Source organism: Pieris napi, chromosome 5, assembly GCF_905475465.1.
Source record: "Pieris napi chromosome 5, ilPieNapi1.2, whole genome shotgun sequence".
NCBI classification, from domain to species: Eukaryota; Metazoa; Arthropoda; class Insecta; order Lepidoptera; family Pieridae; genus Pieris; species Pieris napi.
The window spans coordinates 7,420,329-7,437,269 of record NC_062238.1 but is presented as its reverse complement, the minus strand read 5'-3'; the positions used below and the strand labels follow the sequence as shown (position 1 = coordinate 7,437,269).

Here is a 16,941-nt window from a genome sequence, read left to right as displayed (position 1 = left end):
AGTGATGAAAATGTCGAAGAAAACTCTTCGATCGCAAGCAAGACATATTGTTTTCAATGTTTATCAAAGAATACTTGGTCAACAAGATGCAGAACATACACAATCATCGATATTGAGCCATGTGCAAGCGTTGACTGGTTAGTAGGAATGACACGTCTTGATAGTTTGGTTTATGGGATTTTTCGTGTGTATTATATTATGTACTTATACTAAACTTTGGTTTATTTCAGGGGTTTCTTATACTACAAATAAACTTGGATAGTTTTGATTTAGAATTGATCAGAAACAAGATGAATGAGTTGTACACTGTTTATTTCTCTCAAATAGGGATCGATGAATGGCGAAAATCTTGTGAATATGTTATAAAAATTGAAAATCAGTTCATAGAACAAGATCGGTTAATTGAGATGCAGGAGGAAAGGTTTATTATAAATACTTCGTTGAAGACTTTTTTATGGATGTGCAGTATTTGGAACCATTTTCAAGTTCTTAATTAATTAATAAACTCATGAACAGAGTAATTGGAGTTTTCATCTAAATTTCAAACCCCACATTGGATAAATTTATATATTTGCATGTATCACACACAGAATCAGCCGCTATAAGGAAAAAAAAGTATCAAAACGTTTTACTCCAATTTCCCCAGTATTGCTAGCGTCAATTTCTTTTTTCCCTTTTTGCCATCAGATCCTGGTAGACCTATAATAAGTATAATTATTATGCATTCATTGTAGGTTTACCTCAAGTTCATAGATATTTGAAAAATATTACAATCCCAACTGTTTTCACATGGAAGAATCCCACTACCACAGCAAGTATCTTAATAATATAATTATAGGGTCAGCCAAGTCATTAACATCAGTGGAATGGATCAATTTCTTTTGATGTTAGTTAAATTAAGAAGAAATAAACCTGATTTTGAGATGGCAGTTTTTTGGCATTTGTACTACTGCTGTTGGGAATATATTTGTTACATGGGTAAATTTTGTTTAGGTATAACTTATGGAAAAAATTGATATTTGGTCTAGTCGCTCACTGGTTGTTAATATGCTAGATTTATTTAAGCAATATCATCCAGCTATCAAAGTGATAATAGATGGTACAGAAATACCCATATTAAAATCAAAAAACCCTACAGCGCAACAAACAACATTTAGTAGCTACAAACACCACAACACTAAAATCATTGGTGGGCGCTACATCTGGTGGCGTTTGTTCAGTTCATCTCGTATCGTTTTGTTCAGATGGATATGCAGGCTCCACCAGTGACCGTCAAATGACTGAAAGAAGTTCCCTTTTAGCTGTTATTGATAAAAAAGATATAATAATGGATGACCGTGGATTCAATTGTGTTGTCTATGTAATTTTAAATAAGGAATTGTAAAATAAAAGTCAAAAGTAATTAGTGGGTTTAATTGTTTCTTAGTAATTTTCTCTTCTTATAAATATATTTACTAAGTAGGGCCTTTTTAAAATATTCTTGACAAGATCTGCCTTTCTTCCTTTTAAAGAACCGCCCCGGGTCTTCAATTCTACTTTTAATTATGGAACAGTCCATGTTGAATACATTATTCAGCAGTTTTCACTTGTAAACACCTTTTAAGATTTACTAAACCGTACCTAAGATTTACGTAAGAATTGCTGAAAACTGGCAGCGTATTGTTATGGGTCAAGCGATGATAACGACATCTGCAATTAGTTTTGCGTTTTCTCCTCCATTTTATACCACATATTTACCTAATATTGACTACTAAAAGTAATAAGATTTAAAAATCACGGTTGCCATTGTTCCAATCGCCGGGTGTGACTGAATATACCGTCAATAGCCAATAATGATAATCGTCTCGTAATATTCCGGTCGTATCGGAGACGTATCTTGAAGTTTCAGAAATACATTACCTAATCTTCTTGTGTCGGCGCATATACTTATCAATAATAAATTGCCAGTCTTAATTCTTAACGGCTGATTGGAGAACTTTTATTTAAACTATTTCAAGTTTTAAATAAATATAACGTCTAATCTTATCTGTCATCAAAACTGTGTATAAGGTATACTTTAACTTGTCTGTGGGTCAAATAAAGCTGAAAAGATGGCTGTGTTTGTGTTACGCTTTCACTTCCTACATTCGCGAAGGATCTATTAAAGATTATGGAAATTGAATTAACTGCATATCCATTTAGTCATTTCTAATATTTTGACTATATGCGTTAATTGATAGCTCTAATCTATCTATCATTGTTTCATTAAAAACCTCAAAGAACATCTGTCAAACTCAAGTATAATTTCATACGATTCACATTTCACTGTGTGCCTACAACATATATATAGCGTGGACTGTAGTCATAATAAAACATACCTTCATAAGGACCGTGTCACTGTTTTAATGGAAAATAATGCCTGTTAAAGTTAATATTACTCCACCCCCGCCAGCTAACTCCAAACAGCCTGGAGTAACTAAATCTCTTCTCTACAACGGCTCAAAGTTTCAAGGGCATCAGAAATCCAAAGGAAATTCTTATGAGGTCGAAGTAGTGCTGCAGGTTAGTAAGAAATACGCATAAAGTGAAATAAAATAATAGTGAGCAGTATTACAAAAATATATTTATTTGTTAACTTCACATAATCGAATACGTAGTTTTTTAATGAAAATTCTTTGTTTTTCAAAAAAATTAGTTTCGTGTTTGATTTACAGCATGTCGATGAAGAGAATTCGTATCTTTGTGGTTATTTAAAAATAAAGGGACTGACTGAGGAGTTTCCAACTTTGACAACATTCTTTGATGGAGAAATAATATCAGCCAAATATCCCTTTCTAACAAGAAAATGGGATGCAGATGAAGATGTTGATAGAAAACATTGGGTATGTATTATTTTATAAAATTTAATGACAGGTATGTGGATAATACCTTTTATTTATTGTGTCTGGGTATTTAATGCGAACCATTATATTTGTAACTTTATGTTACAATTTATTTAAAAGCATATAAAATGTAAAATATTTTTTATTTTCAGAGTAAATTTGAGTTATTTGTACCATATTTGAAGACATTTAACTCTGATTCATTTGACTATGAATCTTTAGCAAAGGCTGATTACGTGTTTATGAGGTGGAAAGAACACTTCTTAGTTCCAGACCATACAATTAAAGATATTAATGGTGCTTCATTTGCTGGTTTCTATTATATATGTTTTCACAAATCAGCGGCAACAATAGAAGGTTATTATTATCACAGAAGTTCAGAATGGTAAGGAACTTTTTATCTAAGTTCAATGAATTAAATTTAGGTCAATAGTCTTTAATTGTTTATTTATGTCTAGAGATTAAGTGTAATTTTGAATAGCTGGCAAGTTCATAAATCACATAACATAAGTAACAATAACTACTATGTTTAGTGAAGCATTTTATTTGTATTACATGCAAAATGCTTTCATTCAGGATCTTGGCTGATCACCAAAAATTTTAATATCAAACATAATATAATATGTAAGAACTTGTTTACCATTAAGTGCAATTCTAGTTTCCTTTAAAAAATATGTACAATGTTTATAAAGGAGTACTTATTAATCCTTCATATTTTTTCCAGGTTTCAATCGCTGACATTAAGCCATGTTCCTGAACACAGTATCCAAATTTACGAGTTCAGGTGAAACATCTGTAGTACATGGATGGTTGGAATATTTTAAGAGTACTTAAATGTTCTTTTAAAGTTTTACTCGGAAACCTGCTTAGATTTATAATGAAAGATAATATGTTCTCCTGCAATTGTAGTATCGCTATTGATCAATAAATAATATTACTTTTGACATATGAACAATATTTAAACCTGTCCTTGCATATACTTTTAATTTGTATAACTTTATCAATAAAATCAGTAGTTAACATATTGTTTTATATCAGTATTGCAATCAAAGTGGAGGGAGCGTAGTTGGCTTTTTAATTAGCACTATTTGGATAAAGGCACTTAATCCAAAATTGTTGCAAATGTTGCCAGCTATATTATTCAACTATAATTGTGATATAATGTACAAATCATTTGCATATAAGTTAAGTGTTTTTGATTAGTTACTTTATAGATTGTTCTTTGAATATAGAAGAGGAGTTACCTATTTTTATAAAGTGTGTGCAAGTACAGGATTGTATGGTATGAACAAGTATAATATATTTGTATTGTAGATTATTCATTATCTGTTATCAGAGAATTGACTATTTTTTTTTCAATAAAATGACTTAATAAACATAACATGGGTTTCTTTATATTTCCTTTGTTAGGTATTCTATCTATCTATATAAATAAAAATGAATCCCTATGTCCCGTGGTCACGGCATCACGCGTGCATGGCTGGACCGATTTCGCTAATTCTTTTTTGTAATGTTATTGTCAGGAGGTTCTTATGAAAGAAAAAAATAAGAAAATTGCGCAGAAAATTAGAAAATTTAAGAATATATAACCAACTTTTTTGATGTAACCTTAATATGTCGTTTGACATAACATTGACAGAATGCGTGCTACAAATATCGTGAAAGAGGATGTATGAAAAATGAATATTGATTAAAACCAATGCTTCGATAATTTTTATTATATTGATAAAATACATATAAAATAATAATCAATAAATTTATTTATAAAAGGTAAAAGATGTTATAGTTTTATTACATGACTATACTTATAACTAGATCAGCACACTACATCAAAAATCTTTTAGAAAAGGACACAAGAAGAAACTGTGAGCTAATATGTATAATATCTTTATATATATATAATTCTGCTGAACGTGTGTATATTACTGAACTCCTCTTAAACGGCTGCACCGATTTGAATGTTTTTTTTTGTATGCGTTTGGGTGACGCCCTGGATGGCATAGATTCACAAATCAGCCCAGCAGATGGCGCTGCCGTCGGTGGGATCATACTTTGTTACATATACTAATCGCCTGAAATATCATGGAGGACAACGTCTGTCGGGTCCGCTAGTCATATAATAGAAATCGGACAATAAAGGTTCTTGAATACCAAACAATATTTTTTCTTTCAATCATTTTAATATAACACATATTTACAATAAAATACTGGCAATGATAGTAATTGTCTATGATTTGTGGGAGTTAGCGCACTACTGACAAATTATATGTTAGCTTAGTTAAAGTAATATATTTTTCTACATTAAATATCTCGACAGCTATCGATAGTAAATTTATACTTCCAATTACCACGTAGATTTAAAATATTCGTAAATTTTCTATACTATGTAACATTACTCGATTAAAAAAAGCTAATTTTAAGTATTGTTTTTTTTTGTATCCATCGAAGTTTTTTCGCATGCGTGTCTCCTCTTCCTATTCCTATCTTCCTCTAGTGAATTTCTAATCGAAATTTTATTTGGCACTTTGTACATTCCAATTTTTATATAAATTTCAAACGTTTAAATCACGCCGAGATTTCTTGCCCTGAATGAATGCATCATATTGTAAATAAGTCATTCTACATCATTATCACAATACCGAAATTTTTAAATCAAACAATTTTGTTACATAGTATAGTGTGAGAGTAGATTTGGATAGTGATGCAGAGAGTGTGGAGAAAGTATGCAGAAGTTGATTTACGAATTATTGAAATTTAACTCTATACAGTAAGTATTGTAAGGTATTTGGAAAACAATAATATTTGCACTGGTTCTTGTTTGCACAAACTAATATAATTAACATCTTTTATTGTTGTCTTTACGATAGTAAAGAAACTAAATGTCTAAATTCAACATTTAAATTGTAAATGCGACACGTGTTGTTGAATGACTTACATAAATACATAGTTATCAGTAAAAAGGCAAATTTTATTTTGAAATAAACAATACTTAAGAATAATTAAAAAACTTGTAGAAAATCGCGGTACAGATACTGATACAAACAAAAAATATAATCAATCAAATTTGTATCTAAAGGATAAGGAAACATTAATTCTTTATATAATTCATCCATTTATTATTCCATTATTTAGAAATCATTGAATGTAAATTATTTTAGAAATAATATTTATTTAAATTATAAATTTAATGTCTAAAATAAGTAGGTAGAAATTATGTATTTAGTATGTCTCATATCAAAATAAATCTTGATAGTTTATTAAAATATTTATATATTTCGTTCATGATGCGATAACATTTGAATTTTCCATTAAATAAAAAAGTGTAGCAAGAAAATATCATACAAATAATTCTTTACACTTTGCAATTTAATTATTAATAACTGTTTATAATAATAAATGAAAATACTAAATAAAATAAAGCGAACAAATACTTTCGGTTTATTTTATTTACATACAAAAAGCTAAAAGCCTGCAAATTAAAACACTAAGATGATTTTAATGTTTTTAACAGTATTTATTTCATGATATTGCAAAACATCTTCTGTTAGTGACTTGTAATAGAAAAATACATAGAAAAGTTCATATTATTAAAAATATATTAACCTACCACTCTATCAAGGTTTAAAACCTAATTTCTTACGCTAAGCTTTGGTGGGATCATTGAATGGGTAGTTCGTTTGCCGGTACAAAAATAATATTGACAATAAACGCTTTTTATGAGATAATTTCCTTTGACAGCGGGAAATACTAAAGCTAATTTCTATTATAGGATCTAATGCGCTTTTATGTTTAATTTCAGTACGTTGGGTTTGCAAACATACCATTGTCATGAATGCCTTCTTAATTAAGTACCTTGGTGGGTGTATAATTTATTGGTTACAATATAATCTCAATAAAATCAGACAAATTTAGAAGCTATCATATTCCACAAATATTAACTACACCGTAAGTACGAAAATTACTTCTAGATAATGGGGCAAGCCTGTGCCGTTCATTGCTTTAGCTTCAAATTATAGTAAAAATGGATTTGACTGTAAGACATGATAGGTATATGTATAATAATATTTATTCTTATTTAACATAGGGTCTAAAAATTATACATATTTATCAGAAACTTCTTGCATTATTTATCTACAATATAATTCACAACAACAAAAATATACACCAAATAAAAATAAATTAATGAATATTAATACAACAATTTACATAATACAAAACAACGATAATACTAAATATTCAGCAGTAAATTAAAAGTTTTATGTGCTTATAGTATTTACAAGAACTTAACATGGCTACTGACTTAAAAATAATTATGACTTTAATATTTGGCTTTAAAATAAATAGGCTAATATATCGAAAGCTATGATGAAAATGGTACACAATGCAAAATAGTTATTCTGACATTCTTCCACAGCTTCCAATATACGTCGTCGGGTAACATCGATTTGTTTAATGTAGGAGAAAGCGAGCAGTCTATCTCTTCGACGCGCCCTCGCTGCTAAACCAATGTCTTAGGCCGAGAAGGCTGTACATATCCTGATCGTTAGGGTGTGATCTAATCGGACTAGCGTTCTGTTGTACTTTGTGTGGGTATAGCTGATATGCTGGATACAAGCCCGAGTAAGGGTCAGGTAAACCTGGATAACCACGGGGGCGAAAATAATGTGGATAGGAGTGATGGTGTCTCTTTGGATTCTCATGCATATTGTTGTATACCCCTCCTATTTGATTCCTTCCGGGCCAGTAATCTTGTAAGCGTTTGAATGGATAGTTCGGTGGTGGTGCGAAGTTATCATTAGGGTATCTGTAATATACTCCAGGTCTTGCTCGAAGAGATTCCGCTAATATGGCCTCTTTAGTTACCTCAGGTTGGTTAAAGGGTGGAATATCGCTTAAATTGTTCGAAACTTTGGGCCGGTTTCGGCGATATTGAAGTTTAGTACGTGTGCCAAGTACTGAGTCCTCGACTGGATTTCTAAGTATGTCTTTAGGAAAATTATCGTCTGTCGATACTTCAGCATATCTACTTATCAATTTTATCGCTTCTCCAATATCGGAGTAATCGTTTTCTGGGTTAAGTTTCGTTGTATCTGCATTTTTTACTGTAAGAGATGATAGAGACTCTGGCTGATCGGCATTTGTTTGGTTTTTGTTAAGCGTCTCAGTATTAGTACCATTAAGTGACCCATTGTCTTTTACGGGGTCATTAGAAGTTGCAGGCTCTTCATTTTGAATATCAGTATCATACAAAACAGGGTCCACGTTTACTTGTCCAAAAACTTCTTCCTTTTGTCCTTTGTCTGTGGTCTCTTGTGATTCGGTAGAGCTTTGTATAGGACTGTCCCGTTTTGGTTTATCAGAGTATGTCAATAAGTTATTTAGTACATTGTGAGACAAAATATTTGTATTATCCACAGCAGTATCATTTTGGCGCATATTTTGTTGTTGCAATTTCAGTAGCTCTAATTCAGCTTCAATGCTGGCATCATTCAACATTCCGTTCTCACCTTTTTTATCAATATTCTGAAATAAGAAACGGCTAGATATAGTAAACACATTTTACATATAACAATTAAAATCATAAATATATAGTATATGCACAATCTTTTAAATCGGAGAAATAACTTATTAGTTATACCTGATGTGATTGAGGGTCCAGGCCTATAGGTATTGTTAGCTGTAGGGGTCCAGGTTCTTCTTCCCCATAGTCGTAAAGATCCTCTGCATTGTTGGATGGTGTTGAATTCATGAATAATGCATTCAGTTGATCAAGTAATATTCTTTCATGTTCGTCCTTATTTAATGTCACGGTCTGTAATACAAGAGAAATACAAGTTTTTAAAAACCAAACTTTTGCTTGTGTTTGATAATTTGTTTGATCTAGCAGATATTTTAAGTTACATCGCAAATTGCGTAGTATAATAACATAAACTGTGTTCAAAAGTTATAAAAATATTGTTATTATTTCGTTTAAATTACCTGCACACATCCGTTTCTGTCGAGTCTCTGGCCTTTTGGACAAATTAGTGGTGTGATAAAGAGTGACTTAGTAGTGATTCTCCTTGCTGGTCCATTGGGGTTACCGCTTTCCGGACTTTGAAGCCACGAGCGCCACGCTAGTTCAGCAGCTTGTCTGTCTAGGGTACGAGGAGGAGCTCTAGTCGTTGCGATTGGTCCAGGAATTTCTGTTACATCAATGTTAACGGCATCATTTTCTAGAAGAGTGTCACTGGCATCTCCAACCTGATCGCCGGGGACGGGATTAGCCGCACTGGTCCGAATTAAATCAGCTTGGTCTGCTTCTCTACCACGGTCAGTTACTTCCCCAACCGGACCGGTTACATCTGAAACCGGGCCAGTTACGACTGTAACCTGACCAGTCCCCTCTGTCACCGGTCCGGCGTACCCTCCGTCTTCTGCCTGCACCAGTGCGCACGACACCAGCAGTAACGTGAACCACTTGTACCACATCGCAAACACCTGTAATGTAATAAATAATTGTTATTAAATAGTAAAAACATTCGCCATTTAACAGAACAAATATCATTAGCGGTAGTTTAGCAAAGCCAGTTAGATAAGCTAACAACGATTAGCCGGCTAATTTAATTAAGGTATTAGGAATATAAAGTAGTAAGTAGTGTAATACAATACGTAGGAATGTTTAAACTATAAAGGAATTTCCTACTTTAACTTCAGTTTTTGTGGGAACAAGGTAATAATTGTATATTATTTAATGGCGTTTTTTAGGAGCCTTTTTTATTGTAGGTAGACTAAAATGCATTTCAACTTTAAAGTTAGGGATTCGTGAATAACATTTATAGGTGCTGTTAAGCACCTGTCATGTTTAGCTAGATTTCGTGAACGATCTAGAATAAAATGATTCACAATATGGATCAAGGTTCGGCCTTATTCATTGTATCAATACGTAGACATAAACGAGATGCATCTACCGTCATCTATTCATTGGAACCCCACAATCTACCTGCTTTTGTTGACGGATCTGATTCTATCGACAGTGACTTTCGATTTCCGACAACTTCTAAGATAATCTTGTGTGGGTTGATAAATAGGTTTAGGATTGTATTTAAACTGATGACTTAACGAAAAATGAGAGAATTCAGATCATTCAGAATGTTGAAATCTGGCCTTGAAGCCCTTAATGTGTGAAAGTGAAAGTACCGTAATTAAAATTATTTGTAATTTACAGAATTTTCTTTCATCGCACTAGTATAATTTAATAGTTCCATGTTCAACTAAGTTTTTTTGGCGTAAATTGTTTCGAATTTCGTCCTAGCAACTTCCTTTAAAGTCCTTTGTTTCTCATGTGCGGCAGAGGACATCCAGTATCTTAACAACCGCATCTGTTTGTATGTATCCAGTAGTACGAAGGTATCAACGTCGCCACGGCCAGACGTGATAGCCAGATATGGGATAATTATCACACGCCTAGTAATTTTTGCATCAAAGGGTAGGAAAAAAATTATAAAGGTAATAATATATTTTGTAAAAAAGTAATAAGATTATTTTTTTTACAAAATATTGGTATTTATATATACTGAAATGTACAGTATATATAAATGAAATGAGTTGACTAAAATGAAAAAGTTGTTGACTAAATATACTTTGATAATTTTAGTGTGTAAATAATGTTTCCCTTGACCCTAGTCATGAGCACAGTTTAGGCAAATTATTACAATCTGGTACATTAACGTATAATTTAGTGCATAAAACAAGGGCATTGGCTGTTGACCCCGCGATCTATCGCCGGCATCTGGCAATGATCGCACCAGGCGCCCGCGCATCGCACGCGGAAGTGCTTCACGGGATTTGACCGTGTTTCAATAGATGCCTGATTGGAGCTCATTTGATTAATCCACCCTCGATAACGGCACTGCCTTGACACAAAGCAGTGTTGTAACAAATTGCAGACACTTGGGATAATCCTGGTTATTAGGTATTATTAGCACGGACGATCCTCGAATGTTGAACCCTACCTTGACATGCATGCGTGAACGAGACGACAGTCGCGGAACGGCGCGGGCGCAGAGGTAGTACAGGGTTGCACACAAATAACTTTCCACTTACTCGAGTCGAGTGCTTCTCAGAATATTCAGAATAAGAAATTGAAAGGATAGCCATCGTTAATTACTCGTTCCAGTTAGGCTCGGTTGAGTGACACGCGTACCGAGTGACCGTTCCCCACAAAGGCGCATTGCTGTTTATCCTCAATGCACTCTAATGCGCTTACCTATTTCGATATGTCTACTTCCTCTAATTAAAATAAATGCGTGAATCAACTTTAGACTAGTAGGGGAGCGTGAGTTACGGACTTTCTACGGTGACGCTTGGCTAAACATCAACCCTCCTTAGGGCTGACAGGTGGTATACAGATGGTCTTACCGTTCATATAAGGCGATTATTTGTTTTGCTAAGGACTTTTGGGATGAAATGTTTTATAGTAACAGAGTAATAAAAAGTAGAATTTATATTTTGGATACAGGTAAATATTCTTATAGTAAAACATAATATTCAAATCGCTTGTTAACCGATGTTTAAAATTATATTTTAAGAAACGGTAAACGTAATTGTAGTCAATGCTTAATGATTAATTAGTTAATGCTTAATGCTAAACGGTGATTAGTAGAATTAAAGGGTGACAACATAAATTGTAAAATCATCAGTTTGATTCGAATCTCATTTAATTGTATTTCAACACGATCAATTGTTATTTTTATCAAATAAAATTTTATGACGAAGAAATAAATCTAATATATAAAATTCTCGTGTCACAGTTTTCGTTGCCATACTCCTCCGAAACGGCTTGACCGATTTTGATGAAATTTTTTGTGCTTATCCGGTATCTATGAGAATCGGCCAACATCTATTTTTCATCCCCCTAAATGTTAGGGGTAGTCCACCCCTGCATTTTTTTTTATTTTTTAGACAAAATTTTTAATTTCTATTTTTTTATGATACAATATACAAAAATACATACAATCCTCAATTTTCACCCGTCTACGATCAACCCCTATTTTTTTATTATAAATGATATAGTCAGCTAGTTACCTATAGATTTAAGTTTTATAGCTAAACCATTAATGCCTATTGTATGGTAATGACCAAACATTGATGTCGTGAAAGTGTCTACTGCTAACTGGTCAGCCACGATGTCGGTCAAATTTGCATATTATGAAGTAACGCACAATGTTTGTTTTGTACAGGATATTCAAGAAATGCATCAGGCGATTGTTGAAGGTTAAGTAACGCAATAACTGTCCAAGAGACTTTATTTATGCACAAAAAAGAAACTGTAGAATGTGAAGTGAACAATAAAAGATACCATTTTGTACAAAGCCTCTGAATAATATTGTTGATTATACAGTTTTTTTAGTCTAATAGAATAAATAATTATGTTTTCCTATTGTCATTTCAATTTGATAGGAATTGACAAATTTGTGGAATTCACTTTTGAATGGCGCAAGTAGCGATGTCATTTAGACAACAAAGTTTCACATTTCTTTTGTAAATCACAAATGTAACTCTTTTTTGAAGCAAATGTAGGATCGTTTTTATTAAAAACTAGCGGGCTATACCGGCTTCGGTACATTAATTTGTTTAAATATTTTGGAAATAAATATAAACTAGTATTACATCGGGCGGTTTTTAAGTTTATTCTTTATAATATTTGTACCTAAGATATATGGGAATAGTTTAGTAGTTTATTTTGCTTTTGTACGTACAAATAAGAACAGTTCGAAATGTGGTATGTTGTTAATGCTAATTAAAGCTTTCCCCAGAAGCTTACTAATTGAAGTTAAACAAATAACTGTCGAGGTACAAACGTAATTCATGTTTGGTAATGAGGTGTATTATGTCATTTAAATAATAAATACTTGACAATTTCCTTAACTAAAGGTTTTCATTTTATTATTAAACGCTGTTAGTATGCGTATTAAATATGAATTAATTGTTTTATCCTATCATTCTCGTACGTATAGACAATAACCTGTTTAAATAACAAAGTAAATTTAGTTTATTGGACGTAAAATAATTACCAGTATTGTGATCGACATTTATTTATTTCGATCGTCATTTATTTAAGTTAACAGACATGTTCAAGAACGTTGCTTACTTTCAGAAAACAAAGCTAGAATACTAAAATTTTACATTCAACTATTTCCTTAATTTATTTGAGATTCTGGATTGTTTAATTCTTGAGCGATTCAAAATATTTAGCTTAAGGTTTATTTTATAGAAAAATATGCTTATTGTTTTGAGATATGTCAAATAAGAAAAAAGTGTCTCATATTGGAAAGTTGAATGGACAGTATTAAAATGAGAATCGTAATGTCATCAGTGTATTTTTGGATGATCGCCCCATTCGAGACGGTGCGAACTTTGCTTCGATTATACACGTCTCATGGTTACGCTGCCCTCAAAATCCAAACTAATATTATACTTGAGAGTGTGTGTTTTTCGCACCAAAACTTCTAAAATAATTGCGATGAATTTATAAAAAATATATAGTATTTTTAAACGGGGAAGTACGTTCCTTTATTATACTTACCACTTTATACTGTTTCAAATTTTGTGTAAAGAAAAAATAGGATAGTCTAGTGAGAAAGAGGAAGACAACAAATTGTCTGTAGTTGGTAGGTATTTCGAATAATTAAAATGCTGGTATAATCTTAAAGGTGAACCTGAACAAGCGGTGTTGTTGGACTTGTTTTACTAAATCATTGTCAGCCTTAACAAGACTGATTAAAATCAAGTTTAAACCAGATTTAGACAAGGCGAAATAAATATTTACAAAAAAGGGAAAATTAATAACAGTTGTTGTTGTGATTTCAGTGAACTTGTAATTTAATTGGTGGCATTTCGGGGCTAGTGAAAGAGACGTAAAGTTCATGAAAAAAGTTTAAAAAATAAAGTGTTTACCTTGAGGGAAGACGCGCGTGTTCGTGCGCCGCTCACATTATAACCGGCTGTTGCGCATGCGCTTCTCGGCCACGATCCTGAAACAGAAAAATAATTAATCACTCAGCGCTCAACTCAAGCTTATAAACACGAAAGTTGTGATAAAAACGCAAATGTGTGTATATTAACCGTTCTCTGAAAAATACTTTTCACGAATTTTAGATATTATATCGTTAATACCGTATATTTTTGAAAATTACATACACGAATATACCCTGACAAAACCCTTTTTCTGGTAGTTGTCAGTATTTGTATATAAATTGTACAGTATGTAATAACTGAAATAAATCATTCAAAATGAACCATATAAATTGCATTGATTACCAAACGTAGGATAATAATTAAGATCTAAATAAGAATCATAAATTCATCGTAGGTGTGTCATGGTTGCAGATTTTAATTTATACCCAAACTTCCGGTTTCCACTTTCACAATAAAATAATACCAATTAAATGTAAACCCATGCATTATTCATTGGAACAGGTTTTGATAAATAGGTTTTTAGTGTGTTTAGCCTTAACCTTTTCCATTCTTTTTTAAATTAGTCTCTGTTTGGAAATAGTTAATTTTCATCCAAGACCTTAGTTTATTTCGTCATCTTGTTAGTTAAGGTTATCGTACCATTCGAGAATATAATTGATTATTTTTGCTTCATGATATTTTTATTTATTTATCCCAAGCCGATTTCTATATTAAATACTTATCGTAAAGTCTTGATGCTACTCGATATACCTTATCTGATTCCCTTTTAATATATCGGCCATAAGTGTTTTTGTTAATACTTAGTTATATTTATGGATCTCTCCTCCTCTCCAAATTATTTTATATTTGAAATTGGTGTCTTCTTGTAAAATTTGGTCGGTTTCATTTATTTTACATTTTACCAGTATAATACACCATGTATCTTACCGTCTACAATCTACCCCATCATATGCAAATGGTCTTCAACAATTATTTCGTATATATACACTATGAGTTAAATAAATGAGTCTAAAACTTTAATTGCATGTGATTAAAGCAGGGGAAATATTAAATATTAATGTCAAGTACTTCTCTAATATAACCTAACTTAACCTTCAATACTATCTTTTTTTCTATTAAGAATACACATATACGAAGACTTCAGATTATACTATTATGGGTTCAAACGTGATATATTGTAATCTGTGGATACTTGCCACAGATTAGCAGCACTAGACTAGTTAAGACAATTAAAAACCATTGCGTCAGGGATCATTCTATTATTTTATCCTTGTAAGAATGTATGGAATTCGAAAAGGCAATACGTTTTATGCTTTCTCAAACAATTTCTTCTTAAGACTTGTTTCAGTAAGTTCCTGTTCAGTGTCCCAGAGACATGAATCGTCTGGATCGCTTTCTAGTAATGTGTGATGTACCTATTGCGCAGTGGCATACAAACACTAAGAAAGTGGTCCGTCCTCGTACTACCAAGGTCGAAACTATAAAGTTTTATGAAATAGAATACAAATCTATAAACTATGATCTTTATTATGGCACAGAAAACACAAATATTATGCTTAGCATTGATGAAAATGAGAATTTCGTCAATGCTTATCATAATATTTAGAATTAAGTCTTACCAAATTTAGTTGCCGATAATGCCGATATACATTATACATATATTGAGTACCTATATAAGTCAAGATTTCTTATAATCACAAGTAAATTCAGACCGAGTATTCAATTCATATTTTAATAAAAGTGTTGTCTGTTTTTAATATTGTGTCGCAATAACCAATACTAATATTAAAAAGTATTTATTGCATGTATTTTCTACTGCGTGATTTAGAGTTATTAAAATAGGCAGTAATGTATATTTACTCCAAGGACGATTGCGCAATTAATTTGCTTTTTAAATTTCAAGGATCGAAGGTAAGTTTCATCATAGCAATAAAAGCTAAACAAAGAATCCACCACAAAGGGATTAGCCGTCATGCAGACAAAGAGAATGTCAATATCAGTTTGTATGGACAGTAAACACGGCTCGAGCGACTGGCTCCCGAGAATCAGCTATAGTCCATACAATTCTATAACCACTATACCTACATATCACATGCCTTCATCTTTATATTCTTCTATGTATCACGTTAACCGCTTGGAATTTATTTAGTTATCAGCGAAATCGATTTATCCTTAAACCGTCTCTCTCTTAAACAACTCGCGGAGAAAACATATTGTGTAAATGTTGGGAGAAACTTTATAGTACATATATTATTTAATTGGAAAACAATGCAACCGCATGAAAACCAAAGGATTTGGTTAATTACAATTTAAATTGAATACCAAGTGATATTCATTTCACATGCATGTTTGAATTTAATTAAAATTTCAATCCAATTACGACGTTGATTAATTTATTGGTCACAATAATCGGCGATTAATACATGATTGTTGTAGGGGGTAAATTAAAACTTATTGAAAACTAAAACACAGTGATCTTTCTGTTTTACTCTTATTAAAATATGTAATGTTTATCCAATATAAATTATAAATAAGAATAAATTGAATAATAGTGGTAACCTTTCCTCTAAGTAGTCATAATCGTTGTTGTATTGACTCGGTGTGATAAAGTAAAAAAGAAAAAATAATAAAGCAACAATAGAAAAATTCCCCAACAAAGTCGTTTTAAAACAAAAGAATTCCGAGTTAAGTGAAAAATAGCAGATTAACTTGCTTACACATAAAACCTTGTTACATTTGAATCTTGAATTTTGCAACTGTAATTTTGTCTCGCGACATCGTATGTAGTTGAATGTGAACAGGAAGGTAGTTATATCAAATCAAAATTTATTTAATCATATTACTATGTACACTTATGAATGTCAATATTAAATATAAGGAGGATCTAAATTTTAATATGTCAGTTTCCAAATTAAAGGCGTAGAGCGAGCATAAAAAAATGATTTTTTTTTTGTGCTTCAGTTACTTATTACGCAAAATATACTAGATAAGAATATTATCAAGTATCAAGTCAGTGCATTTAAAAAATTTGCACCTGGTCCTTAGCTTTTTAACTAACTCGCCTCTTTAGACTCGTTCTATTGACATTCAGAGGGTCTATTGTCTATGTCAAACGCAAAAC

General features: G+C 31.9%; 2 protein-coding genes across 2 annotated transcripts in view; one reads left to right on the top strand and one right to left on the bottom strand.

Annotated features, from left to right (window-relative positions):
• The first annotated feature begins 2,059 nt into the window (after positions 1-2,059).
• LOC125049606 (glucose-induced degradation protein 4 homolog) lies at positions 2,060-4,242 on the top strand. The gene is made up of 4 exons (XM_047648994.1): positions 2,060-2,541; positions 2,694-2,861; positions 3,014-3,246; positions 3,586-4,242. The coding sequence occupies exons 1-4, from the start codon at positions 2,395-2,397 to the stop codon at positions 3,647-3,649; spliced, it is 612 nt and encodes a 203-aa protein (XP_047504950.1). The 5' UTR covers positions 2,060-2,394; the 3' UTR covers positions 3,650-4,242.
• A 2,108-nt stretch (positions 4,243-6,350) lies between these two features.
• LOC125049560 overlaps positions 6,351-16,941 on the bottom strand; it is a 32,332-nt gene continuing 21,741 nt past the window's right edge. The window contains exons 2-5 of the mRNA XM_047648930.1: positions 13,800-13,876; positions 8,841-9,341; positions 8,500-8,673; positions 6,351-8,384 (exon numbers count right to left, since the gene is read on the bottom strand). Of these exons, the coding sequence (XP_047504886.1) occupies positions 7,335-8,384; positions 8,500-8,673; positions 8,841-9,332 (1,716 nt within the window). The 5' untranslated portion in view covers positions 9,333-9,341; positions 13,800-13,876 and the 3' untranslated portion in view covers positions 6,351-7,334. The remainder of the gene's footprint in view (positions 8,385-8,499; positions 8,674-8,840; positions 9,342-13,799; positions 13,877-16,941) is intronic.